This window comes from Dipodomys ordii, unplaced genomic scaffold, assembly GCF_000151885.1.
Source record: "Dipodomys ordii isolate 6190 unplaced genomic scaffold, Dord_2.0 Scaffold202, whole genome shotgun sequence".
In the NCBI taxonomy this organism is placed as follows: Eukaryota; Metazoa; Chordata; class Mammalia; order Rodentia; family Heteromyidae; genus Dipodomys; species Dipodomys ordii.
In genome coordinates, this window is record NW_012267418.1 from 104,036 (window position 1) to 131,061 (window position 27,026).

The 27,026-nt window shown below is 52.2% G+C and overlaps 2 protein-coding genes across 4 annotated transcripts in view; one reads left to right on the top strand and one right to left on the bottom strand.

Annotated features, from left to right (window-relative positions):
- Positions 1 to 11,577, top strand: part of LOC105999845 (ubiquinol-cytochrome-c reductase complex assembly factor 2) — a 14,166-nt gene extending 2,589 nt beyond the window's left edge. The window contains exons 2-4 of the mRNA XM_013034976.1: positions 7,431 to 7,505; positions 8,266 to 8,335; positions 11,401 to 11,577. Coding sequence (XP_012890430.1) covers positions 7,431 to 7,505; positions 8,266 to 8,335; positions 11,401 to 11,528 — 273 coding nt within the window. The 3' untranslated portion in view covers positions 11,529 to 11,577. The remainder of the gene's footprint in view (positions 1 to 7,430; positions 7,506 to 8,265; positions 8,336 to 11,400) is intronic.
- A 1,555-nt stretch (positions 11,578 to 13,132) lies between these two features.
- The window catches only part of Itpr3 (inositol 1,4,5-trisphosphate receptor, type 3), a 61,522-nt gene continuing 47,628 nt past the window's right edge, over positions 13,133 to 27,026 (bottom strand). Inside the window, exons 34-58 of one of the 3 annotated variants that reach the window (XM_013035016.1) lie at positions 26,148 to 26,268; positions 25,481 to 25,671; positions 24,912 to 25,060; positions 24,670 to 24,778; positions 24,493 to 24,574; positions 24,217 to 24,386; positions 22,937 to 23,111; positions 22,626 to 22,810; positions 22,292 to 22,492; positions 22,019 to 22,129; positions 21,469 to 21,564; positions 21,254 to 21,355; positions 21,059 to 21,172; positions 20,515 to 20,625; positions 20,247 to 20,439; positions 19,911 to 20,036; positions 19,413 to 19,585; positions 18,619 to 18,783; positions 17,547 to 17,739; positions 16,939 to 17,043; positions 16,730 to 16,857; positions 15,785 to 15,950; positions 15,058 to 15,218; positions 13,590 to 13,751; positions 13,133 to 13,221 (exon numbers count right to left, since the gene is read on the bottom strand). In XM_013035016.1, coding sequence (XP_012890470.1) covers positions 13,153 to 13,221; positions 13,590 to 13,751; positions 15,058 to 15,218; positions 15,785 to 15,950; positions 16,730 to 16,857; positions 16,939 to 17,043; positions 17,547 to 17,739; positions 18,619 to 18,783; positions 19,413 to 19,585; positions 19,911 to 20,036; positions 20,247 to 20,439; positions 20,515 to 20,625; positions 21,059 to 21,172; positions 21,254 to 21,355; positions 21,469 to 21,564; positions 22,019 to 22,129; positions 22,292 to 22,492; positions 22,626 to 22,810; positions 22,937 to 23,111; positions 24,217 to 24,386; positions 24,493 to 24,574; positions 24,670 to 24,778; positions 24,912 to 25,060; positions 25,481 to 25,671; positions 26,148 to 26,268 — 3,558 coding nt within the window. In that variant the 3' untranslated portion in view covers positions 13,133 to 13,152. Of the gene's footprint in view, positions 13,222 to 13,589; positions 13,752 to 15,057; positions 15,219 to 15,784; positions 15,951 to 16,729; positions 16,858 to 16,938; positions 17,044 to 17,546; positions 17,740 to 18,618; positions 18,784 to 19,412; positions 19,586 to 19,910; positions 20,037 to 20,246; positions 20,440 to 20,514; positions 20,626 to 21,058; positions 21,173 to 21,253; positions 21,356 to 21,468; positions 21,565 to 22,018; positions 22,130 to 22,291; positions 22,493 to 22,625; positions 22,811 to 22,936; positions 23,112 to 24,216; positions 24,387 to 24,492; positions 24,584 to 24,669; positions 24,779 to 24,911; positions 25,061 to 25,480; positions 25,672 to 26,147; positions 26,269 to 27,026 lie in introns of all 3 variants that reach the window. The other 2 variants (XM_013035017.1, XM_013035015.1) reach the window with 2 other exon arrangements.

A 27,026-nucleotide genomic window follows, 5' to 3' on the forward strand; every position in this document is an offset into this window, starting at 1 on the left:
AAAAAAAAAAAAAAAATACCTAAAGTATCACTTGCCATATTGAGGGGGGAACAAAGGGTAAATGTTGAATCAGTAGATAAGTAAGTGATTGTATTTATGGCTCATGAGTCAGGTCATTTGAGTACAGTTGCTGATATGGCAGATCTAGATGGAGAAATGTAATGAAGAGTGAGAAGGGAATATTTCTGTGTCTGATGTGGTGAGAAGTGATATGGAGCTTTCAGTGTTTTTGGAGCTGCAGTAACACAACCTGGTCCTCACTCCCAAGATGCTTAGAGCAGGGCATCATTAGCGAGGCTAAATGTAGTCACCTTCTTGGTTGTTTGTGTTAGTAGCCAACATAAAGGATGGAGCTTTCCTTTGGGTGTTTTCATCTTTTGTCATCATCATCGAGAGAGAGTTCCTAGCTGGCCAAGGGGCTACACGGGCTTGAGTCATAGCTGTAGGTACAAGTCATGGCACCACCGATGGTTCTGTCACAGCTGATGGATGTGTTCTGGGGAGAGTGGACTGGATGGCAGCAGGCACATTACTCAGGACCACTGTCGTGGTACCTCATCCTGATGTCACCTGAAATTGAGCCTGGGCTTAGTAAATCTTGGTGATAGCTTTTGGAGGGAGCAGCCCCATTGCTGGAATTGAAAACAGCACTGTGACTCACTCCCACTGACACCCCTGAGTCATTTATAAAGACCTTGGGGAAGAAAGGTGGGTTCTAGTAGTGGTAGACTCTATTAAACTGGCAGCAGGAGGTGGGGGTGAGGCTCAGTGGGCTGATTAATATGTGCCTTCCCCATCCCCTTGGTTATGCCACATGCCGGAAGCAGGTCTGATGAATTAGTCTCGTTGAGGAGAGGCAGGCAGACAGGGCTCCTCTGTGCCCCTGGGCTTCCTGTGTCCTCACAAGAACTGGCCCAGGTACATAGCACACTTGGTGAACGATCTCATTTCATTTCATCCTCAGTGTAGTCAAGAAAGTAGTCACCCATTTCTCAGATGAGGAAAACAAACGAGTAAAACAACTTGCTGGGGTTCCCCTGGCAGTAAGAGACAAAAAGAAAACAGACCCAGCCATCCTGGCCCAGATCTGACATCTCCCCAGCCTTTCCTTGCATACCATTCCTCCTGAATTATTTCTTATTGGTCTCTTGTTCCATAGCAGCAGGCCATTCCCCCTGCTCTCAGATCTTTTTAGACGTATTTCCATGTGTTTGCTTGCCTGTTTTTCTTTGCCCCAGCCACTGCCTCCCATTATAGATGGGAAGAAAAATGATCCTCAGTGGGACACCAGTGCAGAAAAACCAGGCTCACTAGAAGGCAAATTAATAATTAAGACTCCAAACCAGGACACAAAAACTGCTGTTTCCATTTATCCCACTCAAATTGCCCTTTGGGGAGTCTTGTGTCCCCCCACCCCTTAACCCACCAGGAGGGGAGTGATGGTGGGAAGCGGGAACACAGGTAACACCTCTTAACACCCTCTGTCCTATTGTGCAGTCTTTCAAGTTTATGTTTGTGGGTCTTGGCCTTCTTTGAGTAAGTCTCCTTAAGAGAACACATGTTCCCTGCAGCATTGGGAGTTTCTTAAAAGAGTCACAACATGGGGGAAGGTGGCAAAACAACTGTGATTGTTGACTTAACTACAGGGGAAGGAGCAGATTCTTCTAATGAGCTCATTAGGCACATAAGCAGCTTCCTAAGCGGTGTTGACTGCACACCAGCCCCATTTATCCAACGTGAGCCTAGAAATGCAACCCAGGGTGGGCCCACCTGCTTTCCTACCAGCCATATTACGATTATACCCAGGGTTAACTAATTGGCCTACTTTGAATTAAGTCACACTTTGTCTTGGGTGTCTAGCAATATAATTGCGCTGCCACCTTCTCAGAGGAGAGTTCAGAGGTGGAGTCATCCAGTGGAGGCTGAGCTTTGGTTCCTTGATGTGGTAGGGACCTGCCTGGCACATGCTGGCCACAAGGAAGCCATCTCAAATTTTGTGGTCCCCCAAATTTTGAGCCCCTGAAGTTTGATTTTTAAGGACTGACCTAAGAACACATTATGGTATTTCTAATTACAGTTTGGGGCCCCCTCCAAAATACCTCTATCTTTTTTTTTCTTGGAAAAAAAAGCCATTTGGGGTGAAATGAGAGAGAAAGTAATTCAGGAGCTGTATTGATCTGGCCATATTTTAAGGTACAGGTACTGCTTCTCATGTGGTGAGTTACTGTCCTGTGGTCCAGTGTTTTACTAGGGCTTCCTGTCCAGGATCCAGCCTGTGTTTCCAGTCTTCTCTTACCAGCGTGACCCCACCCTCAGCACAGGGGCCTCGTTGCCTCCAAACCAGCCTAGGTGTTTCTTCACCTTTGAGACACCAGTGGTGCCACACATACCACCAACCCAAACAGAAATTGTCAAGAACATGGTGCTTCCCAGGCTGGTGAGGCTCTCCCTGGATTCTGCTTGCCTACCAGAAACATCTTTTCCTGAGCCTTCTGTGCCAGTCCCTTCCCTGAGTCCCATGCTCTGGTCCAGGGTTACAGGCTGTGGCTCCCTCATGCCTGCACACTGTCACTGTAGGAAGCACCACCCTTCCTGCCACATCTGCCCAGTCAGGCAGCCTGGCAACAGGACCCACCCCACCTCTGCAGCGCGAGCTACTGTGCCACTCAGCCTGAGACGTGGTTAATTTTCAGTGCGTGTGTATCCTCTCCACTTGACTACCAGCTTCTCCAGAGCCAGACTAGGTTTCCCTTATGCCGAACCCCCGAGCAGAGCACTCTCCATAGTAGGTGCTCAAGAAATAAGCAGTTGAGTTGAAAAGAGTATGCTTCATAACAGAATGAATTACTTCAGAATTTCATTACCAAATCATGAAGACCTTTGTTATAGATCTTCCTGGACCAGATCCAGCTCTACCTTAATTAGCAAAGCGGTTTGCAGCACCCTCTCCCACGAGTGCTTATGCATCCCTCTGTGTGACTCGTATAGGGGTCTTGTACCAATTGCTGTCACCACCCAAAATTCAATTTCGAAAATCGAAATCAGCGCCTGCGGCACTGATGTAGATTTGTATGTATAAAAGTTTAATATGGTAAAGAGAAATTTACTGACGACTGAGCAAGGGGAAATGCAAAAGGAGCAAAAATAGAGCTATAAAGGACACTTTGTCAGTTGAACATCTATTTTATTCACATTTAGGGAGCAGTGCTGAATTTTTCATAATGTCCCTACTGCTGCCTTTTTCAGACCCAGCACTGCTATTAGTCCCAAAATGTCTGTAATCTCATTAGGTGTGAATGTGAAATCAGGTAATTTAAAGCTTGCATGTAAGACTCTTCCTAAAAACGTATGTTTCATCAGAAAAACTATTTTTTTAATCTTGAATCTATTAAGTGTAAGATGTAGGTGTGTGGTGTGAGGCTCCAGAATTTGACACATATCTCTGTTGATAGCCTTCTAAGTAGTAAACAAGATTATTTGGGATTAGTACTGGGGTCTGAACTCAGAGCCTTATGCTTGCCAGGAAGGTACTTTTCCACTTGAGCCATCCCTCTAGCCTTTTTAATCAAGATAAGATCTTGATTTTTGCCTAGGATCCTTGTAGATGCTTCCTGAATAGCTGTAATGACTATCATAAGCCACCATGCCCAGCTTTTTATTGGTTGAGATGGGAGGGTCTCACAAACTTGTGCTTCAATTGGTCCCTGCCTGGAGCCTCTCCCTTCCTCCCTGGTACCTGGGCTCGTCATCTTTGGCTGGTCCTTTTCCAGCACTCATTCTTGGCTACCCCACAGACCCCTTGCATGGTCCTGTGGTACCCTGTGCACACCCTTTCCCACCACAATTCCAAGAGTTTCCCTGGACTGTCATGTCTCTCTTTTTGTTTGCCATTATGGCTACTTACTAATACCCAAAACAAGCTCTGATTCACTCTATCAGTGTTCCAGGCAAAATTCAAAGCAGTTCAGGCATTACCTCACTTCCTCACATGACCCTCAGAACTAGGGGCTATTATTATCTTTTCTTTCCACAGAAAGACTAAGTTGGTCATATGCCTTAAATTTGGCGATACATAAAAGGCAAAGACAGGCCAAGGGACTGTCCTGGATTAAAGGAGACTGAGGTGCATGACAGGGAAATGCAGCAGGTGGTCCTCTGTTCTGTAAGGGCTGTACTGGGCTGATGGCCACAATTGGAATGTGGACTGTAGACTGTGGATTAGATAAGAGTGTTGTATCAGTGGTGCATGTTCTGAATGCCATCGTTTAACTGTAGTCACAAGAGAATGTCCTTGTCCTCAGGAAAGAAACACGCTGAAATGCGGGGTGAGAGACCCTTATTTGCTTCCATTCAGAGGAATCAGAAGAAAAATAATTGTAGAGGATGGTAAAAGGGATGTGGAGATTTCTTTTAGATATGGGAGGTCAGGTGATGGCTGATCCCAAAGCTGCCCCTAGGCAGTTGCCCTCCACTCTCCCCAACTGAGGGGGGAGCAGCTGAGGAGGAGCAAGTGTCTGTTGGTAACCACAAGCATCATCGGAGCAACTCATGCTCACGTTCAGGCCATGTGTACTTCATGAGTGTTAAGTTTCCAGTAAATATTCTGCACAGGTATAAAGGGAGCAAATGGAAGATAAAGTGCATGCAGTTATCTTTTGATGATCCAAAATTCTTTCTTTAAGCTTTGTACCTGTGTTATTCTCTCTTTCCTTCTGTGGGATGTGCTTGTGTTATTCTGACTTCTATCGTGGCTTCTGGTTGTTGCCCTTGATTACGTGTGTCAGATGTACTCCAAGGTGTGGCTGCCGACCCCCATCCCACTGGCCATTCCTGGGAAGAGCCAGGGAGACACTAGCCCCACATTTCTCTCCTCTGTATACTCAGATGATGCCTTTGATGCACCGCAGTATACTCTGGCCACTCCTCAGCCTGAAATTCTTCCTGTTCTCAGTTGCTTTCTGGGCATTCTCCTCAGGAGCCTGCGCCCAGGGTGGACCAGGCAGAATAAAATCCTGGGCTGTTGCTGAAAGTGGAGACCTCATTTAAATGACACACAAAGGCAGAAGCAGGGCTGCCTTATTAAAACACTTAACTCCTGATTTGTCTATATATTCTATCTTTAAGAAAGGATGTAAGTTAGAAAAATCCATCATTTGAATTCTGGGAAAATATGTAAGAGAAAGTTTGGTTCTAGAGAGCTTCCAGAATCTTGGTAGGAAAAAAATGTAAAGAACTACAAAGATTAAATAATAGCAAGGGCAGAGGAAGGGGAAGATTGAAAGGAGGTATGACTCAAGTGCCAGTGGCTTACACTTATATCCTAGCTATTTGGGGAGCTGAAAATGAGAGGCTGTCAGTTCAAAGCCAGCAGGGTCAAAATCTGTGGTAGCCCTTCTCAAATGGTAACTGGACTCGGTGGTATGTACTTGTCATTTTTAGTATGGTGAAGTAAGGAGGTCAGGTCTGGCTAGGGCTGTATTGGCCACATAGTGGGTTGTAGGGTCTGGCATCTTATCTTCATGCTGGGAGAAGGAAATACTCCCACCTCCCAGGTGATAGGCATGCCCAGATCCCTGGAGGCAGGGGCGGGCACTTGGCTAATAGGTTACTGAATCTGTAAGTCCTGGGCTAGGAATGTGGCTCAGTGGTGTTTGCTTGGCATGCACGAAGCCCTGGGTTCGATTCCCCAGCACCACATAAATAGAAAAAGCCAGAAGTGGCGCTGTGGCTCAAGTGGTAGAGTGCTTGTCTTGAGCTGAAGAGCTGAGGGACAGCGCCCAGACCCAGAGTTCAAGCCCCACAACTGACCAAAAAGAAAGGAAATTGAAACTGTCAGTCCAGTGCCTGGGACTGGGAATTTCCTGTGGACCTGCCCCCTGCGCTGATACTATTAGGCCCAGATCAGCGCAGATGCCATTACCTCATGACTCATGTGTCTCCATGGTCATGTCCTGTATCCTGTCTTCTGGCTTGTTTCTGGCCATCATGGCATTCCGATTCAGCTCTCTATCAGAGCTGAACTGGTTTGTTGGTATTGTTTTTGTTCTTTCATTCCTCTCTGGTCTGTTTCTTAACTGTGATATGCTATAGGCCTTTGTTACAAGGGGCAGCCTGCAGACTGCTAGTGTTGTAATAAAGACTCCAATATTCCATCTTCCAAAAGGTGGCTTTGCTGATAAGTTACCTTACAACAATGAGAGCCTGAGATCGAGAAGATTGTGGTTCCAGGCCTGGGCAGAAAAAGCATCCTTGGAAGGATGCTGGGTGTGGTTGTGCACACCTATCATCCCAGCAACAATGGGAAGACTAAAATAGGTAGATTGTGGTCTAGGCCGGAAGGGCTTATAAAGTCTAGCTCAGCTGTAGAGTACCTGCCTGGCAAGTAGGAGGCCCTGAGTTTAAACCCCAATGCAAAAAAAAAAAAAAAAAGAAAAGTATGAAAACAGAAAAAAATCATTTTTCATGGACAGAGTCTTCCCTGTAGAATTTTCAGTAGGGTACCTCGCTGTCCACAAGTCCTCATTGTCCAGGCCTTCTTCCTACTAGAACATGATTGGAGTTTCTTGGTCCTCTATTCACCTGCTTCACCAGAAACATTGCCTTTGCTTTGTTTCCTTCTTGTAGAGGTTCAGCAGCTCTCCATTTCCACAGATTTAAGTCCCAGTGCTTTGGAGGGAAGAGAACTTCCATAAAATCTTTAACACATTTCAGATTGAAGTTGACTTCAAAACACCTTTTGTTTCTCAGCCCAGGTTCTCATACCTGCACTGCTCACAGGCAGGTCTGGCTGGTATACCGTGTGCATTGCCCCTCTCCTGCTTTTCTCCCACATGCCATACAATGGTCACTTGATCTCCTGAGGCTGTGCTCCCAGTTCCTCCAGCCCACACTGTTGTAGCTCTTTTCCACCTGAACCTGGCATGGTGACATCTTTGATTCTGGTTGGTGGAGTGTTCTGTAGGTTTGGATGTTGATGACTTTTGTTTGTTTTTGTTTGTTGCTGTTGTTGTTGGTTGGTTGGTTGTAGGGTTTGAACTCAAAGCCTGGATACTGTCCCTGAGCTCTTTGTTCTCAAGGCTAGCACTCTACCATTTGAACTACAGCGCCACTTCCAGTTTTTGAGTTGGAGATAAGAGTCTCACAGTGACTTTTCTGCCCAGGCTGGCTTTGAACCGCAATCCCTATATCTCAGCCTCCTGAGTAGCTAGGATTACAGGCATGAACCACCAGCACCTGGCATGAGTTTTTATCTTATCAAAAAAAAAAAAAAAAAGCCTGCTCACAGGAACTGCAGGTTTGCTTCCTGCAGCGCAGAGCCACCAGTGCTTCCTGTGAATGCATTATTACATTGAGCCCTCCCTTCCTCAAGGCACAGAAGCAGTGAGGCTAATCCCCCTGCTCACTTCTCTGGGGATGCTTTTGTCTTTCAGGTTGCAGAGCCTGAGGCCTGTGATCAGATGTATGAGAGCTTAGCACGACTCCATTCAAACTACTACAAACACAAGGTGAGTGGGCTACAGTCAGGAATCCCAGCCTCTAATGGGGAACCAATAAGAATGGCTGAAGATCTGATTATACAGTGTTTTGTAAAGAATAACGGTTTTGCTACTTTCAAATGTAACCAGCAATTTCAACCAAGCCAGCATTGATGGCTGGCAGAGGCTTGGAGTTCACCTAAATAAAAGCTATTTCAAATTATGAATAAAAGCCATGTATTTTATATGCTAGCATGTGCTTCTGAGAGTATCTGACAACCCTGGGTCTTATATGTATTTTACCATCCATTCTGACTGAACTGACAAATCACCAGAATGAGGACAGAGTGAAGGAAGTGCAGCACACAAAGCTATGCTTTTCCTCAGCCCTGGCATGATTACTGTCAAATTCCACATAGTGTTGTTTTACTCAGACTTGAAAAATAGACATGGTCAAATACAAAATCCTGTATACAAAAGGGATTTCTTTTTAAGGCTTTATATTCAAAGTATAGTCCCTGAGCAGCAGTGTGGGTAAAACCTGATTTCTGGTTATCAATACCTAGTCGCCGCCCACTTCAGAATCAGCCATTATTTCTCTGGGTATTTTTGTGCCTTAAAAGTGGGATCTGTCCTGGGTCTTGTGAGGCCTCGTTCTGACCTGTAGGTGGCGCTATCTTGTTAGTTCTCCTGGCTTAGGGATGTCCAGGGCCCCGATGAACTTAGACAGAAAAGGGCTGGTGTGCTCCAGAACTAATGTCTTCTCCCTTCTCTCCTGTTCCTGTGCCAGTATCCTCGCCCCAGAGACACCAGCTTTAGTGGCCTGTCCGTGGAAGAGTACAAGCTGATCCTGTCCTCAGGTATTGAAAGCATAGCTGCCCTGTGTGGTTGGTTTGCAAATAATGCTTTGAGTTTGAAAGGCCAAGGGAAATTGTCTAATAAGACAGTTCTGCATGATGGAAAGCCTTGTGCAATAACCCAGAGGAAGTTCTGAAGCTACAGGGTTTATGCTTTGGGGCCATAGAGTACAGAGAAGGTCGAAGGCATTATTTACAAAAGAAAAATCCATCTTTAGTACATTTAAATTCAAGACTGGGCAGCAGAGAACAGGGGAATAGATATTTGCCAAATGGAAGTCATTGAAATGAGGACGGAAGGAAAATAATTTTATTTTTATGGTCCTAAGGGGGCTTTATAAACAATAAAGGTTTTCATTAAAACAAAAAAACTATTCAGTAAACAAGTATGGGGATATCCGCCCATGAGTTATCTGACCCAGGGGACATGGCCTGTGGGTCTAAGTAGGTATGTTTTGGAGTCATGGCTAGACCTTAGTTAACAGAATTCAAAAACCCCTGCCCAGGCAGCCCCTCCTTACTTCCCTCTCTCCATTGTCACTGAGAGTGCAGGGTGGCAGGAGGGCTGGGGTCCAAGTAGGCAGGTACTGGAAAATTACTATTTTTATTACAAAAGATATTATATATAAAAATAGGCTAACCTTTTCTAGGAGGGCATGGCCTTGACTCATTTGCCATCTGGTCCTCTAGAAGTTTCTTTGCTCTCCTTTTGGCAGCCTTCAGTAACTGTTTTGGAGATTTGATCATGTAGAAAACTCTTATTCTTCTGAGCAGATTTCAGTGAATGGTATCACCCACTGTTGTCAGGAAATGTGGGGTAAAGATACTCTGGCAAGGCAGAATCACTTTGTGGGTCCTTTTTCCCCTTAATGTATAGATTTATTCCAGTGTTGGCTAGTCCATGTGATTATCAGCATTACTGTACAGTGACATCGTGAGGGGCCCAAAGATTTGGAGCAGAGCTTAGGTTTGGGATGAGAAAGCAGATGGGTTCGCAGGCCCTGTCTCTGCCCCTTTGGTTAAAGCCTCTGTGAGCCGGGACAGCAGGCAGCAAGGAGCCTGGGGGGCATGCCCCACCAGTGGCCCGCGCTGTAGCTTGTTCTGGCTGGGAGTTCAGCCCCAGAAAGTTTGCCGATCATTTGTTTGCACAGCAGGTCTCATATTTTTGTTGCAACTGTTAGGAGTGAGTAAGCTTACCAACTTACCTCTGAAGGGAGGAAAAGACCCACAGCACCATGTAGCAAGAGGCTCGAGGGTCAGGAAAATGAGTGTGGATGTGGCATGGATGTGGCAGGGATCCTCAGTGTGGGACACGTGGACATCACATTTTGTGCCCCATTGGGAGAGCCTGGACTTCTGGAAACGTCTCATGGAAGGACAATGTGCTTATGTCTGAAGCAGTGCGTGTCCCAATCTAGTAAGCGCTCTGACCATAAATAATGACCTCATTTGTTCAGAAAAGCTATTCTTTTTCTCTGGAAATTTTGTTAACAGATGGAAATTCAGGCTTTGAAAGCTAAACATTATCATGAGACTTACCTAAATTTAAAATACAGGTAAAATTAGATATCCTGGAGCCAGGTGTAATGGGCATACCTATAATCCCAGCACTTGGAAGGTGAAAGCAGGTGTATTATGAGTTCAAGGCCAGACTAAACTACTTAAAAGACCCTATCTCAAAAAAACACAGGCTGGGAAGTAGTTCCCTGCTAGAGCTTGGCCTAGCATGCACAAGGCTCTGGGTTCCATCCCCAGTACCAAAAAGAAAAGATACTGGTGGCTTATTTCTGTCACCCTAGCTACTCAGGAAGACTGAAGTTCAAAGCCAGCCCAGGCAGAAAAATCTGAGACTCCATCTCCAAAATAATCAACGAAACACCAGATGGGAAGCATGACTCAGTTTTAGAGCACCAGCCTAACACACAAGCCAAGCAAATACAAGGCCAGTTCAAATCCCAATACCAGCAAAACCATAAAAACAGAGATCATAGAACTTTATTCCTGGAAACTTGAGGCCAGCGGTGTTTTGCTGTCCCCCATGGATATGTGGCCATGTCTGGAACACAGTTTTAGCCATCACGACTGGTAGGACTGAGATACTACTGGCATACACAGTAGAGGCCTGGGTGCTGCTAAAATCTTTCAGTGACAGGACAAAAAAGTACCTGCTCCCAGATGTCAGTGACATGAGCAGAGAAGCCCTGCTTTGGCTCATGGGTGTCCACGGCCATGACCATGGCTGCCTTGTCATTGAGTGCCAGGCATGTTTCCTCACAACTGTGGGAGGTTAGTGTTTTTGTGTTTGTTTTACAGATGAGGAACCCATGGCTCAGTGGTTGTGATTTGCTTGAGGGGTCTTGGAAGGGATGTTGAGTAGATCCAGGCCTAAGTCTACCTCCCCAGTGCTTGCCCAGCCCCATACTTAGAGTAAATCTATACTGCCAGGACTTGGCTTCCAGCTCCAGTATTTCCCACTGTGCAACCTGAGCAGCTTGCTTGTCCTCCCTCACCTCAGTTCCACCTCAGACAAAAAGTCTGTGTGGGGTGGGCCAAGGTTAGCAATTAAGTCAGGGGTCATTTCTTTGCCCTGTCCTATGGAGCAGGGCAACAAGAAATGTGCCCACTTGGATGCTGCAGGGAGGAGGGCAGGTGACCACTGCTTGCCTATCCCCTGTCACTGCCAGCAGTGCCTCCATTACTCCAGTGATCTACTTTTCAGAAGCTGGGTGCAACTGAAGTTTCTGGGCACAGTATAAAAAGCGAGGCATGGGGCTGGGAAGGTGGCTCAGTGGTAGAGCGCTTGCCTTGCATGCATGAGGCCCTGGGTTCGATTCCTCAGCACCACATAAGCAGGAAAAAAAGCCGGAAGTGGCGCTGTGGCTCAAGTGGTAGAGCACTAGCCTTGAGCTGAAGAGCCGAGGGACAGCGCCCTGACCCTGAGTTCAGGCCCCATGACCGGACCCCCCCCAAAAAAAGCGAGGCACGTTTGTGTTGGAAAAGCCTTATGGGCCACTGAAGTCCAATCACGTGTTAGACCTCAGTCTGTCTGTTTCTGTTTCCCTATGCAGACACCTTGGCAGAGATAAAGGACATGAATAAAGCCACGTGGAAGAAGCTGCAGGACAAGTTTGCCCCTAAGGGGTCTGAGGAGAAGCATAAAGCCTGGGCTCGGGTTTTATCTCGTCCACATACCTAAGTGGACTCTTGTAGGTTGCTTTCATCAATAAAACCACTGGCTTTCCCCACCCACAGACCAAGACTCACTCTTTCGTCCTCCCAGGAGGAAGCCTTGCCGCTCTACAGAACTTGGCTTGAGCGGGAATGCCTGAGCATACACCAGGACCAGCAGGCCAACCGGGGAATCTCCCACCAGAAGAAATTGGGGGTTCTCTCTGGACCAAGAAGAGGCCAGCAGGGCCCCTTGCTCAATGTGCTTCCTGCACGGTGTCAGGAAGCCCTGTGAGATTCCCAGGCTCCCTGTTGTTCCCAGAGCAGTGGGAGGAAGCTGGAAGCAGTACTGAATGCCAGAGAGGGCATCCTGTTGGCACAGTGCAGCAGCAGGAGGGGAGGCCCTTTGCCCCTGACTCAGGGCAGAGCTCAAGCTTCTTCCCCAGCTGCGTCAAACCCATTAGCAGGGACAGCACTCTAACCAGGACAGCACTTGAGGGAAGGCACTCTAACCAGACCTGGGCCAGGTGGGGGCTCAGGTGGCATTGGCAGATTCTTTGGAAGGCCACATAACAGTGACCCTGCTGGCTGACATCCACATTCCTCACATTCCACATGGAATGTCCTCTCAGCAAGCACAGCCAGGGAAGGGGTAGGGCAGGACCAACAGCACCCCTCCTGCTGCGGCAGAGTTGGGTCCTAGAGCCTCAGGAAGTTTTGAAACAGAATAGAACACACATGATTACAATGGAGCCTACTACACTGAAACAGTTCTGTGCTGGGAGCCCAGTTAAGAATCATGGCAGGATAGGCGTCACTCAGCCTCTCTTGAGAGCCCAGAAGAGGTCAGCCTGGGGAAAAGGCTCCTGTTCTGTCCTCTACCAGGTAATGACAGCCCCCAGGGAGGGTAGCAAACACAGGCCCGCTTAATAGACTAGGTTGATATTATTACTATTAATTTATTTAAGGCAATTAACGTATTAGTTTTGGGGACACACGATTTGCAAAACATTACACCACAAGGAGAAAAACAAGCAGTCAAAAAAACTAAACAAAAATCAGTCACTCCCAGCTCAGTCCCTGTGCCCTGGGCGGGCATAGGACTCCTCCAGGAGTCCTGGGGAGGTGGGTCCCGGAGCAGGGCCGTCCATCCATGAGTCAGTAGGCCTGGACAGAGCAGTGAGGTCTGCACACTGTCTGCAGCAGGCAGAGGCCCAGGGAGCTGTGCAGCCATGGCAGGGCTGAACATCCCCCCTGGAATAAGTTAAAGCCCTAACTGCTAGTAACAGCATTACTGCCACCTCCCCCAGAGGCAGGCAGCAACCAAAATGTAGTGCTTGGGAGATAAAGAGGTGACTCCACCCCTAACTACCTTGCTACACAGGAATGTCAGTTATTGCTTGGAGAAACAAAGGTCTCCAGGACCTATCATCATCTAAGGCAATTGTGGTAAACTGAGTCCTAGTGGAGTCTCTCCTTTAGGACTCTAGGCAGGACTGTCAGCTCTGAGGCGCCCCTTCCTGGTCAAAGCCTGGGCTGGGGAGAGGAAGGCTGGGTGGGCACCTGGCCTGGAGAGGCAGGTGAGCTTGTTGGGCCACTGGCCTGAGGAAGCGGGCAGCGTTGTTGCCAGTTGCAGTCTTCAGTGACTCCCCTCAGCGGCTCATGCAGTTCTGGACGTCCACAAAGCCCAGCCGTTGCCTGCGCTTTCGCTGTTCCGTCATCTAAATTAAATGCACCTGGTCAGGTCACCTTGCGCCCTCCACAATACCGTGGTACATCAACCCCCTGACCTCCAAGAAGGCCTTCCTAGTCATGTAGTCACTGCCAGATGCAGAGGAGGGCGCTCTAGCAAGAGAGGGCACAGGATGCCTCCATACCTACCTTCAGTGAACCCTTTGGATGGCCTGCCTGGCAATCACGAGGAAAGGGGACACATCAGGGGTCAGCAGCAGAGCCTGCCCACCCTGCTTATCTGTCCAGAGAGCAGTGTGTTTGACCTGAGGACTTTGCACCTCCCTTCCTACCCATGTGGCAGCTGAGTCCGCTGTGGGACCCCCAAGGTCGGGCTGGGCCAGGTCAGGGCACACACCTGCTCTTTGAGCTCATTGAGCTGGGCAGTGAGGTGAGACACCAGCTTCATGGTGGAGCTGAGCTTGTCCTGGAGGATCCGGATCTCGTTCTGCTCGCCCTCACCCTCGTTGCTCACCAGCGACATGGCCCGCATCCGAGGGAACCAGTCCAGGTTCTTGTTCTGAAAGAGAGACCAGTAGTGGAGTGAGCAGACGTGGCAAGGCCTGGCACGGGGAGGCCATACATACATAGGAAACTAAAGAGGCCTCAGCCACACCCTTGACCAAATGACTTGCTAGGAGTGTGTCATAGGAAAGTCTGAATTGGTCTGGGGAGGACCCAGCCAGCAGTGACCCTCTGCCACCATGACAGGCTGTCTTCTCTTACCCGGCCTGGTCTACTGAGTCTGAGCCTTCTCTGCTAACAGCATCATCTGTTTATTTTGACATCACTGGGTGTGGAGAAGGCCTTTGCACCCAGACCCAGCCTCCTTCCTTCCTCCCCCGCTCCCTGACACACATACCCCATCCCAGACTTCAGGAAGATGGGAATCGGAGAGATGACGACCTGAGGGAGCAGGCAGCTCTACTGAGGAGAGCTGGCACCTGTCATACGTCTGAGGGGGAAGAACCACATTTCTCCAGACAGGTGGAGTGAGAGGGAGGGGACACTACCAAGCAATTTTCTGGTTCTTTGTTCCAAGCTGTGAATTCTCAGACCAATGGATAAACCTCTTCAAAGAGCAGCTCAAAATATAGATGTAAAGGACAAACGTTTCCTTACTGCCTTTGTAACTATTCAAGTTGGACAGATTATATTTGATTCCTCTAAGTCTGATTTTTTAAGTACTGGGGTTTTTAACTCAGGACCAAGTATCTTATCACTCGAGCCTCATACTCAATCCTTTAGCTTTTAGTGGGTTTGAGATAGGATCTTACATTTTTACTCCAGCTGGCCACAGACCATAATCTTCACCTCCTGTGTAGCTGGGATTATAGGCACATGCCACCTTGCCCAGTCCTAATAAACCTGACATTTTTGAGTCTTCCAGGCTCCTTCACAGCCTAGGACCACCCAGATATTAGGAAGCTGTCCTAAATCACTCTTGCTGAACTAGTAAAGGCCTCTCAGAGTGACCACAGAGCAGTACCCCTGAGCATGGACACGGTCTCCTCTCTACAGTCCCCAGGACTGGACCGTGGTTCTAGACTAACGCCCTTTGGGGCTGTTGGGATTGCCATGGATTCACTCTGTTCCTAACGCCACTCAGAGGCAGTGGGCAGGTAGCAGGGCTCTGTGCAGCGAAGAGCTGCCACCAGCCTCTCCTCTCCCTGCTGGCTTTCCTGCAAGTGTCTGGAGCTGTGTTCCTCCAGGCTTTTCAGGATGGTACAGGCAGATGTGGCCACCAGGGGACACAGGACACCATGGCCAAGAGGACCTATGGTGCACAGCAGCTTGGACTTGAGCCCACCTGGCTTGGCCCTCACCTTGATCATCTGGGCCACGTAGCTCTCAGGGCCTGTGTAATCAGTCTTGTTCTTCACACGCACCAGCACGATGAAGTAGAGGTAATTCCACATGTTGTGCTCCAGCTTGATGTGCTCCTCAAAGGACACTGTCTTGTTGTCAAACTTGTCCCTCTCCAGGCCTAAGTGGTGAAAACAAGAAAGAAGCTATGGCTTCCAGCAGCCACTGGTGGAGGGGACATTTGTTCTCATGGTGACCGCTTCTGACAGCCCACTCGGGGCTATATAGGTCACTCTATTTAAAGCACCAGCCACTCGAGCCAGGTAGCTCCTGCCCTGCCTGCTGCAGCCAGGGATTCTGAGATCAAATGCAAAAATACCCAAGCCCAAGGAAAAAGGATGAGCTAGACAAGGGATGTGTCCTGCAGGTGACTCCCGCTCCTCAGCCTCAGGTGGCTGGTGGGGGCACTACTGGGTAGGAAGAACACTGGAAAGCAAACAGAAGCTCCAGACCACAGACAGACACAGGTTCCTCATCTGTAGCCCAAGAGGGTTTGAAGTATTGGTTTCTGAGGGCTCTGCTCTTCCCTCTGTCTCTCCAAGGGCATGCAAGGTCATGCCCTCCTTTGTTAGGGTATGAGCCAGCAGCCAGCAGCAGACCATCCACCTTGGGGTGGGCTGGTGGCCAGCTCCCCAGGGGTGGGGCTGCTGTGGCCTCAGAAGATGCTCATCTGTGCACGGGCCTCACCACAAATGAAGCAGGTGGTCTTGAGAATCTCCTCCTTCTTCTGCTTCTCGCTGCGCAGGTCAGCGAAGGTGTCAATGATCACCCCGAAGATGAGGTTCAGCACAATGATGATGACAATGAAGAAGAACAGGAGGTCGTACACCACTCGGGCCGGAAAGAGGGACTCCTGCAGGGTGAGACCGCAAAGCTAGCCTGACCAGACAGGACAGGACTCACGCTGGGGTCGGGGCTGTGGTCACTAGTGTAGGCCCAGAAGAAGGAAATGAGGGCCTGGGTTTCAGAGACCATGAACCTGGCTCCACAGAGCAAGAACTGCAATCAGAGGCCCTGAGTAGAGATTTGGAAAGGGTGAGTTCAAACAAGGTACCTGGAGGCAACCTGTAGGAGTTCAGATATGGCGTGGACAAGTGGGGCCTACAAGTCAGGGTTTGTTTCTGCCTCAAACTTTTGGTTAGAAAAAGAGCCAGCTCTGAGCTCTTTGCTCCCTCTCTCAGGACTCTTAGCCTCACACATTCCAGAAACCTCTGTCTGGCCAGAGTGGAGGCTTCCCACACTCACAAGCTACTGGAGAGTGGACTGACACTGGGGACTCTGGAGGCTCCTTCCGCAGGCCGCAGACTCAGCTTCCTGTACTGCCCTGCCCTGTCCTGCCTCCCTCTGCCGCCTGACTCACACCTTCCCCAGCCCCAGGGCACAGTGTGGGTGCAAACTTTCTTTCCTTGAGTTGGAAGGGGTGGAGTGGGAAGGAGGGGGAGGACAGCTGGAGAAAGTGGCACCGGAAGCTGGCTGGATGTGGGAATGGCACACAGACGGGCAGGGGTGGTCAGCAGTGGAGCACTGTGAGGAGCCAGGCTGCTGGCCAGCTGTGCCCAGAGGGCAGGACTCTTTCTAGCTGCTGACTGGGATGGGGCTGGGTAGAACGGGGAATGGGGCAGCAATGCTCACGTCTTTGGAGGGCTTGCGGAGAATGTCCCCCACGCCACCACCATTGCGCAGCCCGTGGTTCATGACAGTGACGATGCACATCAGCAGAGTGTCACAGGCCCGCTCCGTGCTGTCCAGCTCCTCGTCCTCTGTGAGCGGAGAATGGTCACACAAGGCCACCTACCTCCATCTCCCCACCCCGCTGCCTCCCACACACACCCCAGCCTCACCTTCCAGCACCTCTGGTACCGCAACCCCCGAGGCACATTCCATCTTGTCCCCACTGCACGTGCCCACAAACGTGGCAGCTCCGTGTGGCACCCCTAGGGGGCTGGCTAGAGGGGACAGGGACAAGGTCACCAGGAGTTTAAAATTCTTGGCCTCATCCTCTTGGATCTGCTTCCAGCATCACATCCCCCAAGAGGTCTCCCGGATCCTGCCTGCTCCCCCATGCAATCTGGCTATCGAGCAGGACTTTCCTATCTCTACTCTATTATATCCTAAGGCACAGACGGGGCTCTGCCTGCTGGCTCTGGCACACAGCAGCCCTGCAAATGTCATGCTTAACATGAACGACAGATCTGTAAGGGGCTCCAGCTCCCAAACAAGAGGCTCTCAAGGCTCCACACGCCCTCGGCCAGATGGCAGTGAACTAGATTTCCTTTGATCTAGACTGCAATGAGCTAGACTTCCCCAGAGCCTAAAAACAGATCCAGACAAGGAGCCTGGTGGGACAAACATGCCATGTCTGGCCCTGGCACAAGTCATCTGCGCAGGCCCAGTGTTACCCTCCCCAGCCCCCACTCCCCACAGGCCCTAGAGAAGAAGTTCCCAAGACCTCTGGAGTGGTTGCCAGGCAGCCGGTCCACCTCAAGAATGAAGTCATCCTTGAGAAAGAGGAAGCCCACGATGGAGAAGAGGTAGACAAGGATGAGGGCCAACAGAGCAGTCAGCAGGATCGAGCGGCCATTGCGGGTCACACTCTTGATGACATTGAACAGTGTCTCCTCACGGTAGATTAGGTCAAAGAGCTGCAAGATAGAGATGGTGCCTTGAAGGACTGGGCCAGCCATTCCTCCTGGGGACACTGCCGGAGCCCCCTGGGACTCTGTGGGGGGTGGAGGGTGGATAACTGCCCTCAGGCAAGGTTAAGGAAGCCAGTGGACATGATAAAAAGCTTCCCGGAGGAGCTGCAGTTCTAATGCCACGGATATATAGGGTGGCCTAGTGGAAGTGAGGGGCAATACAGTGGGAGGACACCAGGTACCAAAGGAAGATGGTGACACCTGTACTGCACTTGCCAGGAAATCTTCTAAGTGCTTTTGTTTGTGCTGGTACTAGGGCTTGAACTCAGAGCCTGGGCACTGTCACTGGGCTTCTTTGTTCAAAGCCTGGCACTCTTCCACTCTAGCCACAGCTCCCCTTTGTCTTTTTTGTGATTAATTGGAGAAAAGAGACCATGGACTTGCCCGCCTGGGCTGGCTTTGAACTGTGAATCTCAGCACTCAGCCTCCTGAGTAGCTGGGATTACAAGCATGAGCTACAGGTGCCTGGCTAAGGGTTTCTAACACAATATTAGTTCATTTCATCCCAATTATTCTAGAAAGTACAGGCTAGGATAAGGCACCAGGAAGTTAGAAAACTCAGATTACACAGGTAAGAATCGCCAAGCTGGGGTGCAAACCCATGGTCTGGCTCAGAGTCCAGGCTTGCCCCCCGCAAGAAATGATGGGCCCACGAGGGACACCAGGGCCTTGACTGGTCAGATGAAAGACTGAAAATCCTCTCCTTGCCAGCACAGAAGCAACTGGACTGACAGAGTGTCTGGCGCCAGGAACTGAGAGCAGCTCATAGGCAGCCCCAGCTGTCCCCACCCCTCTCCAGTCCAGCCCACCCAGAAGGTGGCTCACCAGGATACTGTAGAAGAGCTCATGAGCGAAGAGGCCCAGGACACTGGTCAGGATGTAGCCCACATGGTAGAGGAATTCCATGTCCATGACCATGGCCTTATAACCCCGGATGAACGTGCCACGGTTGCCAACGAAGCTCACCACAAACACGATCTTGTTGGTCAGCTGGGCACAAAAGCAGGGTGTGAGATCAGCACCTCACCACCCACTCTGACTCTCCACTTCACCACCATGCCCACCCTGTGACCAGCACAGAGGCCAGGGCTCCAGTGGGGATGAATCAGAGCTGATTCAGCTCAGCATAGGAGACATGGCATGAATGAACTGATTCCAGAGACTCATAACAGAGAAGCCCCTTGTGTGCTCTGACTCTAGGAAAAACACTGGGGCTCAGGGAAAGGAGCATGGGATCATAGAGAAGACCTCTCCTGGTCTTTACAGTGACTGGGGCTGGTAGGAAAAGCACCCCCTTGCTTAAGGAATTTTATTTTTATCAGGAGATAGTCTAATATATAAATACTTCAAATAAATACTTTCACAATCTGCAAGTGGACAAGTAACAAGGCTGCTGCTCCAATGGCTCTGCTCTGTCTGTATCTGAGTACCAGGTGCCCTCGGTCAACAAGGGAAAATGGGGCATACAGTGGTCTAGACCACCAGTAGTAGGGCCTGGGGCCCTACACAGAGAGAAAGTAGACACGGCAGAGCAGTAGCTAGCAACATCAGGCCAGCTCCAGGGCCGGGCACAAGGCAAGTGTGGGGTGGCTTGAGGAGGGGCTTCCTCTGACACTCACATTGAGGGCTCCCAGGATGTTGAGTGTGGGCCCAATGCCTAGGTAGTAGATGGAGCGCAGGATGAGTGCCACGATGAGGGGCCGGATGCTGTAGCGCTTGGTGAACAGAGCGGCGATGGAGAAGCAGATGAGGATCCAGAAGAGCAGCGAGATGAGTGGGGAGCCCAGCACACCTGGGGGGCAGCAAGCACTGGTAAACGGGGTGCACTCAGGCCCACCACAACTGTGATGCAGAGGACCCCAAGGATCTCCTCCCCTCCTGACAGTTCTTCCCGACTTTAGTTCCCAGTGGCTGGATTTACCCTCTGCCATTGTTCCTGATCTCCTGGGTGCTGGTACCACACACACACACACACACACACACACACACACACACACCATCATCATCATCATCATCATCATCATCATCATCTCCCCTGAGACCTAAGATCCTGCTACCCTTGGCCAGCAAGAGCAGGCTGGTCTCCCAGGACCCAACCTCCAGCCCCGTGTCCTCACCTGTGGATGCACCCTCCACGTAAGGGTAGAAGAAGGCGATGATGATGTTGATAAACACCGCCAGGTTGAAGGAGATGCTGCCCCACAGCGTCATGCGACGGGAGAACCAGTAAATGAGCGGCATGCCTGGGGGAGGGCGGGGAGGGCAGGATGGGGGCAGCTGTAACCTCATTCACTGACTCCCCTCTCCCTCCCACCTGCCCCATGCAGGGCCCACTTCCTGCCGATGCCATTGGAAAAGCCCAGGCTTGGGCACCCACTTGCGGGCCAAGGAGGCACAAGGGGCATCAGTGAGGGGCGTGAGACCCCTCACCCTCCTCCATCCCAGGTCCTTACTGCGGAGCTTGCGCTGCCACTCCATTTCGTTGTGCAGGAAGGAGGACTGGTCGAAGAAGTCGCTCACTTTGCTGCCCTGCTCGTCCTGCTCAGTGGTGGTAAAGAGCCGATGCTTCGTCTCCTCCGTCAAGAACTGGCAGATGCCGGGCACCGGGAACACGATCTGCTCCATGCTGCGGTCCTGGCGTACAATCTGCAAACAGGGGCGCCCAGTCACTCCTGGACAAGAGCTCCTCCCACACCCCAACCCCACGCACTCAGGCCTCACCTCAATTTGTGATGTGTGATTCTCATAGTAAGCCAGAGGGTCTTCCTCTTCCTCCTGGGCAGGCACCGAGGATTTCAGCATCTGTGAGAGCTGCTTGTTATTGAGGCTGAGCTGAGGACAGGAAGGGTGACTGGTCAGGCCCAGATGTCCTCAACCAGGCCTGAACCCTGCCCCAACTGTGCCCCCAGACTAGAGAGAATGGGGCCAAAGGGAGGAGAGTAGGACAGAGCAGCCAGACAATCCCATGGGACAATCAGCCTGCTTGGAGCTTCCAGACCTGCCTAGAGCCACCCAAGTCTTGCTTCCACCCAGTTTCGCCCCAGTCCAGTCCAGCTCCTGCCCCAAGCCCCACCCTCCAATTTGCTTTCAGATGCAAGCTCCTCATTCAGTTAGGTCCAGGCCAGCCTTGGGTGGCCTGCATCCCCTTCCATCCCAGATCCCCATTGGCCATTCAGTGCTCAGCCCTTCCTCCCTCAGGTCATAGTCCCACCCCTTATTCCTGGCCCATTCCATTTGTCAGTCCTGGTGTCATTCCCAAACTTACCCAGATCCTACCCTCCCTGGCACCCACCATGGAAGAGATGCCCTCAGCCTCCTCCTCTTGGATGCGCTTCACAGGCTTCAGTAGATGCTGCAGCTGTTTATTGTGCCTGGAAAGCTGAGGGGAAGCACAGGGCAGCTGTAAGTGTGGACATGGGGCGTGGCCATAGGGGGGAGGAGCCGTCAGTGAGACTGGTACCTGCAGTGCCAGGATGTAGATATTGTGGCCCACTTCTCGTGGGCTCACCTCGGAGTTCTCTCGCTCCTCCTCCTGCAGGTAGGCCTTCTTGATGACGTCCACCTGGAGGGGGCAGTGCCTGCTCGAATGCCCTCTTCCTGGCCCTAACCCCACCTCTGCTCCTCCCCCTCTGGGCTCAGCTCTGCCTTCCCACCAGCTCTCCAGCCCAGCCTCACCAGCTCCTGGGGCCTCAGACTGATGAGAATTCGCTCTGCATTTTCACTGTCATGCCGGCTCTCCATCAGAGCCAGGAGCAGCTTAGACGCATTGTCCTGGGGGGGGGGGAGGGGGAAGGGGCCCAAGGAAGCAGGCCAAATCTGAGGGGCCCCGCCACAGCCCCTACAATTTCCTCCTCGCCTACTCCCAGCCCCCAAGAAGTGCCATGACCATCCCAAGCCCCACCTCCAGCTTGCTGAGAAGGATTCTGCATAACACACTCAGCCATAAGCCTGCCTCACTCCACCCTGGAGCAAATGCAACCCCCTAGGCAACAGACTGGCTCTAGAATAAATAGATCCCAGCGTGTTTGCTCACATATGCGCCCTTATGTAACATAAATATGCATATATTATCCACAGCACCCTGCACGTCGGCTGGCACACACACGAGATGCCTGCGTCATATACACTGTGCACATCACACACACCACCGTGCACCCTGGACACGCCAGTCACCTGCGCATGCACACACGTCACACGCATGCCATGCCCACTCATCGGGCCCCACCTTCAGCTGCAGCACTAGATCCATGCGGTACTTGCACAGGGGGCTGATGTCATTGAGGATCAGTGCGGTGATGATGTCAATGCCGTTGGACTCGTGCGTCACGATGCAAGTCTGGCAGGAGGCGGTGAGGGGGTGGGGGACACAGAGCCCAGACTCCCTCAGAGTTAATGGTGGCTTGGAAGGCCTCAGCCTCTCTCCCTGTCCAACTTACTCCACCCACCTACACAGCCGTCCTGCCAGCCCGGCTGCCCTCATACCGCCATGCTGGCTCACCTGGTTCTCATGGCAAGGGCCCTGGCAGTACTCAGTGAGGGTCTCCAAGGTCTGGATGACAAGGCCCACGTTGTCCTCGTTGATGTAGAGCCCCAGCAGCCCCAGGCCCCCCGTGGTGCTGCCGCACATGATGTCCAGGAACTGCAGCGTCTCACACACCAGGTTGTAGTTGGTCTTGTTGTTCTGACAGCGCAGGAAGTTCTGCCGAGTACAGATGGGGTTGGCTTCGTGGGGTGCCAGCAGCCTAAAGACCCTCATCCTGTGGCTGTAGCCCCAGAATGGCCATGCCCAGCCGGGGGAGGGCTGGACAAGCAGGTGCAGGCGAGGTGCTCACCTGAAGGTCACGGTTGTGGTTCTCGCACAGCAGCTGCAGGAAGCGCAGGATGGGCTGCATGATGAGCACGGACGTGCCCATCTCGTTGCTCTGCACGCGCTCACCCACCTCGTGCCCCCGGTGCAGGCTGGGGCCCAGTGAATAGCGGGATGAGGAGCCAGGTATGGAGAAGGAGGCCAGGCGGCCTGCAGACAACACCGAGTGAGGCCGGAGCTGCTGGGAGGGAGCTCCCCAGCCCCTGGTCCTCACCTGGGCCTCCTCCTCAGTCCCCTGCCCCGCACATCCTGCCCCCCAAGCCTTGCCCCTCTGACCTTTGGTGGTGGGGTCTGCGGGTTCACGGTCCTCGTGAGGCTGGCTGCCCAGGTCATTCATGTTGACAGCCACTGTGGACTTGGTCTCCTGCTGGGCCCGCTTCATGCGGTCATGTAGCACCTTGAAGAAGCGCTCTGATTTTTTGTCACTCATCATCAAGTTGTAGAAGGATTTCTAGAGGTGAGCAAGGGGAGGGATGGGAGCAATCTCAGCACTGGGCCCCTGACTGGCCCTGGACAAAGGCTCAAGAGCTTCACCCCATACTACAGGAACAAAGTGGGGCCCCTGACCCACCTAAAGCTGACAGAAACTAGGGGAAACAGACACAGGAGTCTGAGTCTTATAACCGAGCCTGAGGGTGCTCTGAGCCTAAGGGACACAGAGCCCTGCATGCCCTGTGACTAAGGCTATGGGAGAGGCCAGGATCACCAGAAGTAAATAGGTTGTAACATTCCAGGCCAGACCTCCATAACTGTGATGGCTGGGGTTCGTAGGACCCCCATTCCAGCCCCCGTGACTGTCTTTGCCTTCCATAGGGGCCCCCCCACAGCAGTCAGAGGGATTTCTCTGAAGTCTATGTCCTGCTCCTCAGCTACCTTCTTCCCACGACATGTCTACATGCTCAGTCTCCATCCCCACTCCCTTCTGTGGCCTTCCCTGTCGTTCCCTTTAGCAGAGTCCTGTGTACCACACTCCGCACTCCAGAGCCCCTGACGCAAACCATACTCTCCTTCACTGACCCTGGTCCCCGGGACCCCTCTAGGATCGAAGCACCAAGAGACACAGGTTTGTCCCTTTTCACAGCTGAACCCTCAGTGCCTAGAACATTGCCAGGAATACAGATGGCACTCGATGCTGACTTGCCAACCGCTGAGTGAATGAACCAATGGACTTAAAGCAGTTGGGGGTTTTGCTAGCGCATCAAAGGGGTTTTGCTGGCGTTGGGCATCAAAAGCTGGAGAGGGTGTGGGAGAGGAAGGGAGGAGGGCTGAGCAGAGGCCAAGAGGCCGATGGATGGACATGGCTGGAAGGAGGACAGGAGGACAGATCAGGCCTGGCTGGGAGGAGGAGGGAGAGGAGGAGGAGATGTAGGGAAAGGAGGATGAGGATGAAGTAGCCATGTGACACAGGTACAGATGTGGGATGTGGAGCCACCCCAGAGGGACTGCCAGCCCCTAGGCCTGCAGCCAAGGCCCTGCAACCCCAACCCCCTGTGCCACCTGGCTCATTTCCCATGTAGAACGTGCTAGCCAGAGGATCCCCGCTCCCAACGACACACCTGGATCTCAGTGTTGCCCCCGTCCAGCAGGCGGATGGCCAAACCAATGCTCTCCTGGAAGATCTTCTCGTTCTTGGTGCTGGTGATGAGGTCGCACACCAGCTTGGTGGCCCCCTCCTTGTCCAGCCGGCATTGAGTGGCTGCGATGGCTGACCAATCCTGGTCCAGGCCTGGAGGGAAGACCCGCTTGAGAGAGGGCAGGGCAGCAAGGGCATGGACGGGAGTAGGGGAGGAAACAGGCCACCTGGAGGAAGGCTAGCCACAGACAGCACTGACCGGTGCCCATGGGGTCCGGGAGGTCCCCCCGAGAGCTGGACTTCCGGTTCTGGAGGTAGTTCTGTAGCAGCATCTTACGCAGCTGGTTGCCCTGGGAAAGAATCAGAGTGGGGCTCTTAGCAGCCCTGTGCCCTCCGGCTCAGCCCCCAGTGCCCTCTGCCGCCCTCCGGCACTCACCCGGTCCCCGTACTTGGTCTTCTTGAGCAGCATCTGCTGCAGGGTGCGCAGCACTTTGATGCACAGCTTCTCCTCCGACTCCATGAGGTCCTTGGTGTGCTGGATCAGCCTGGATGGGGAGGCAGCAGCTCAAGGCGGCCACACAGCCTCCCTCCAGCCACAGCCCACGGGGGGTGGGGTCCCCCACTGGACCGTCCCCTGACCCACATGGCTACATCCCAGCTGCCCCCAGACCGGCTCACTTGCACAGGAAGCCCCCACTCTCGCAGCGCTGGTAGGCCTCACTGCCCTCCAGGAAAAGCAGCTCGGGCCAGTGCAGGACATCCACCAGCACTGACAGCTCGGCCTGCACCAGGGGCTTCAGCCTCTCCTCCAGGGCTGTGATGATGTCCTGGGGTGGGGACAGGGCAGGGTCACCGCCAGGTCTAAGACTACGTTCCCCACCCTCAAACAGCTCCACAGATAGCACTGTGCCTGCCTAGACAAGGCCTGAGCAAAACGTGGCTTTTCTCCACGTCCTTCCTCTAGCTCTGTGTGACCGTGGGCAAACTCCTTGCCTCTCTGAGTCTCAGTCTCCTATCATGGGGAGGGGGGAACATCTAACTATCCCCCCCTCCATAGGCAGCAGGCAAAAATAAACTGCAAAAGCAGAAAATGCCATCCGGAGTAGGTTTGTCACTTCCATTAGCTCCCACTCCACCAGCAGGCCCAGACTACTGACTGGCCCCTTCTGGGAAGTGCGGGCCACGCAAGAAGAGACCCATCTCCTAGAACCTGTCCTTCCCAGGCTGCTGCCAGGCGGCCGGCCCACCTGCAGCTTCTCGATGATGTTCTTGTAGTCCCACTGGTTGGCAGTGGGGGTGAGGCGGGGGAAGGTCCGTGTGGCCGTCTTGTAGCTGGCAGCATTGCGCTGGGCAGCCGCCGCACTGCTGGACCCGCTGCTGAGCAGCACGCTGATGTGGGCATCCAGATCCATGGGCAGTGAGATGGACCGGCCCTTGGCTGGAGAGGGAAGGGATGCTGGAGGTCAGGGTGGGTGGCGGCAGCTTGGCCAGGCTCAGGGAGGTCATGGGGGAGGACAGGATGGAACTGGGTCAGGATGCACGGGCTGAGGCGCCTGCCCTCTTCCCATTTATGTGCTGTGCCTCGCTCCCTCCCCACTCGCACCCATCCCTCCCTCTACTTCCCACTTTGCCCCCTTTCACCTCCACATGCCCCTCGCAACCTACAGGCTGAGATGAGCTGCAAGCCCAAGCACACAAAAGGAAACTGCTCTAGTTGGGAGTGTTGCTCATGGCTTCCTCTGGGAAGCCAACTCAGAGGAGAGAGCACAGCTTCTCTTGGGTGTAGATACCAGGTAGACACTCAAGGCTTACTGAGAATGACCTGGAGCGGGTGAGTGGTGGGTGCTTGGGGCTAAGTGGTCACTGTGAGCCCCTGGAGGCAGGGGGAGGGGGCTGGCCAGCCCTGGCACTCACCCACCATGGCGAGGGTACGGACACAGGCCTCCACAGAGCTCTTATGCTGCTGCTGCAGCCACGGGCACTCCAGCAGCCGCGTGGTCGACTGCAGCAGCTGCACCACAATCGTCTGGTGTGTCTGCAAGAGGCAGACGACCACTGCTGTAGCTTGGCCCAGCCCTCACCTGGACAGCCTAGGCCCACGGGTCCGGGCCCACGGGGAAGGGCCAGGTGCTTGTTTACCAGTGAGAAAGTCCCCTCCATTCCCCTCCCTTCAGCAGTGCACAATCTGCCCAACTTCCCATCTCCAGCCAGAAGCGCTCAGGAGCAGCCCTTTGTGTGTGTGGTGGTAAGGGTTGAACCCAGGGCCCTGAGCCTTCTAAGTAAGCAACCACATCTCCTACACTCCTGGTGGGAGCCCCTTTTGTTATTATAATATTTATTTATTATTGTTTATTATAATAATTATGATTACTTTATTATTTTCTTTGTGTTATGATTCTCCCCAAGAGAACCTGGCTCTTTCATGTGATAGGCCCCAGGGCTGAGAACTGACTCCAGTCTGGGAATCCGGGGATGGGTTCAAGCCCCTGTGCACTGTCCAGAGCTTTCCATGGATGCAAGCAGTCGCAGTGGAGAAGGTACCAGGATACCATAACCAACCAGCCCCTGCGAGTCTGAGCAGTGCTCACAGCCACCTCATCTTCAGTGAGTGTGTTGAGGAACTCTCCATACCCCAGCACTAGGGGTACTGTTTGACGGTATTGTCCTCACTGTAATTCTTGACCCATGGAACCATGAGCTCATAAATGTTTGTTTTAAACTAAACCAGAGGACTCATTTGTTACACCGCACAGATAACTAATGTGTTGTCCCTTCGTGTGCACCAAGGCAAGC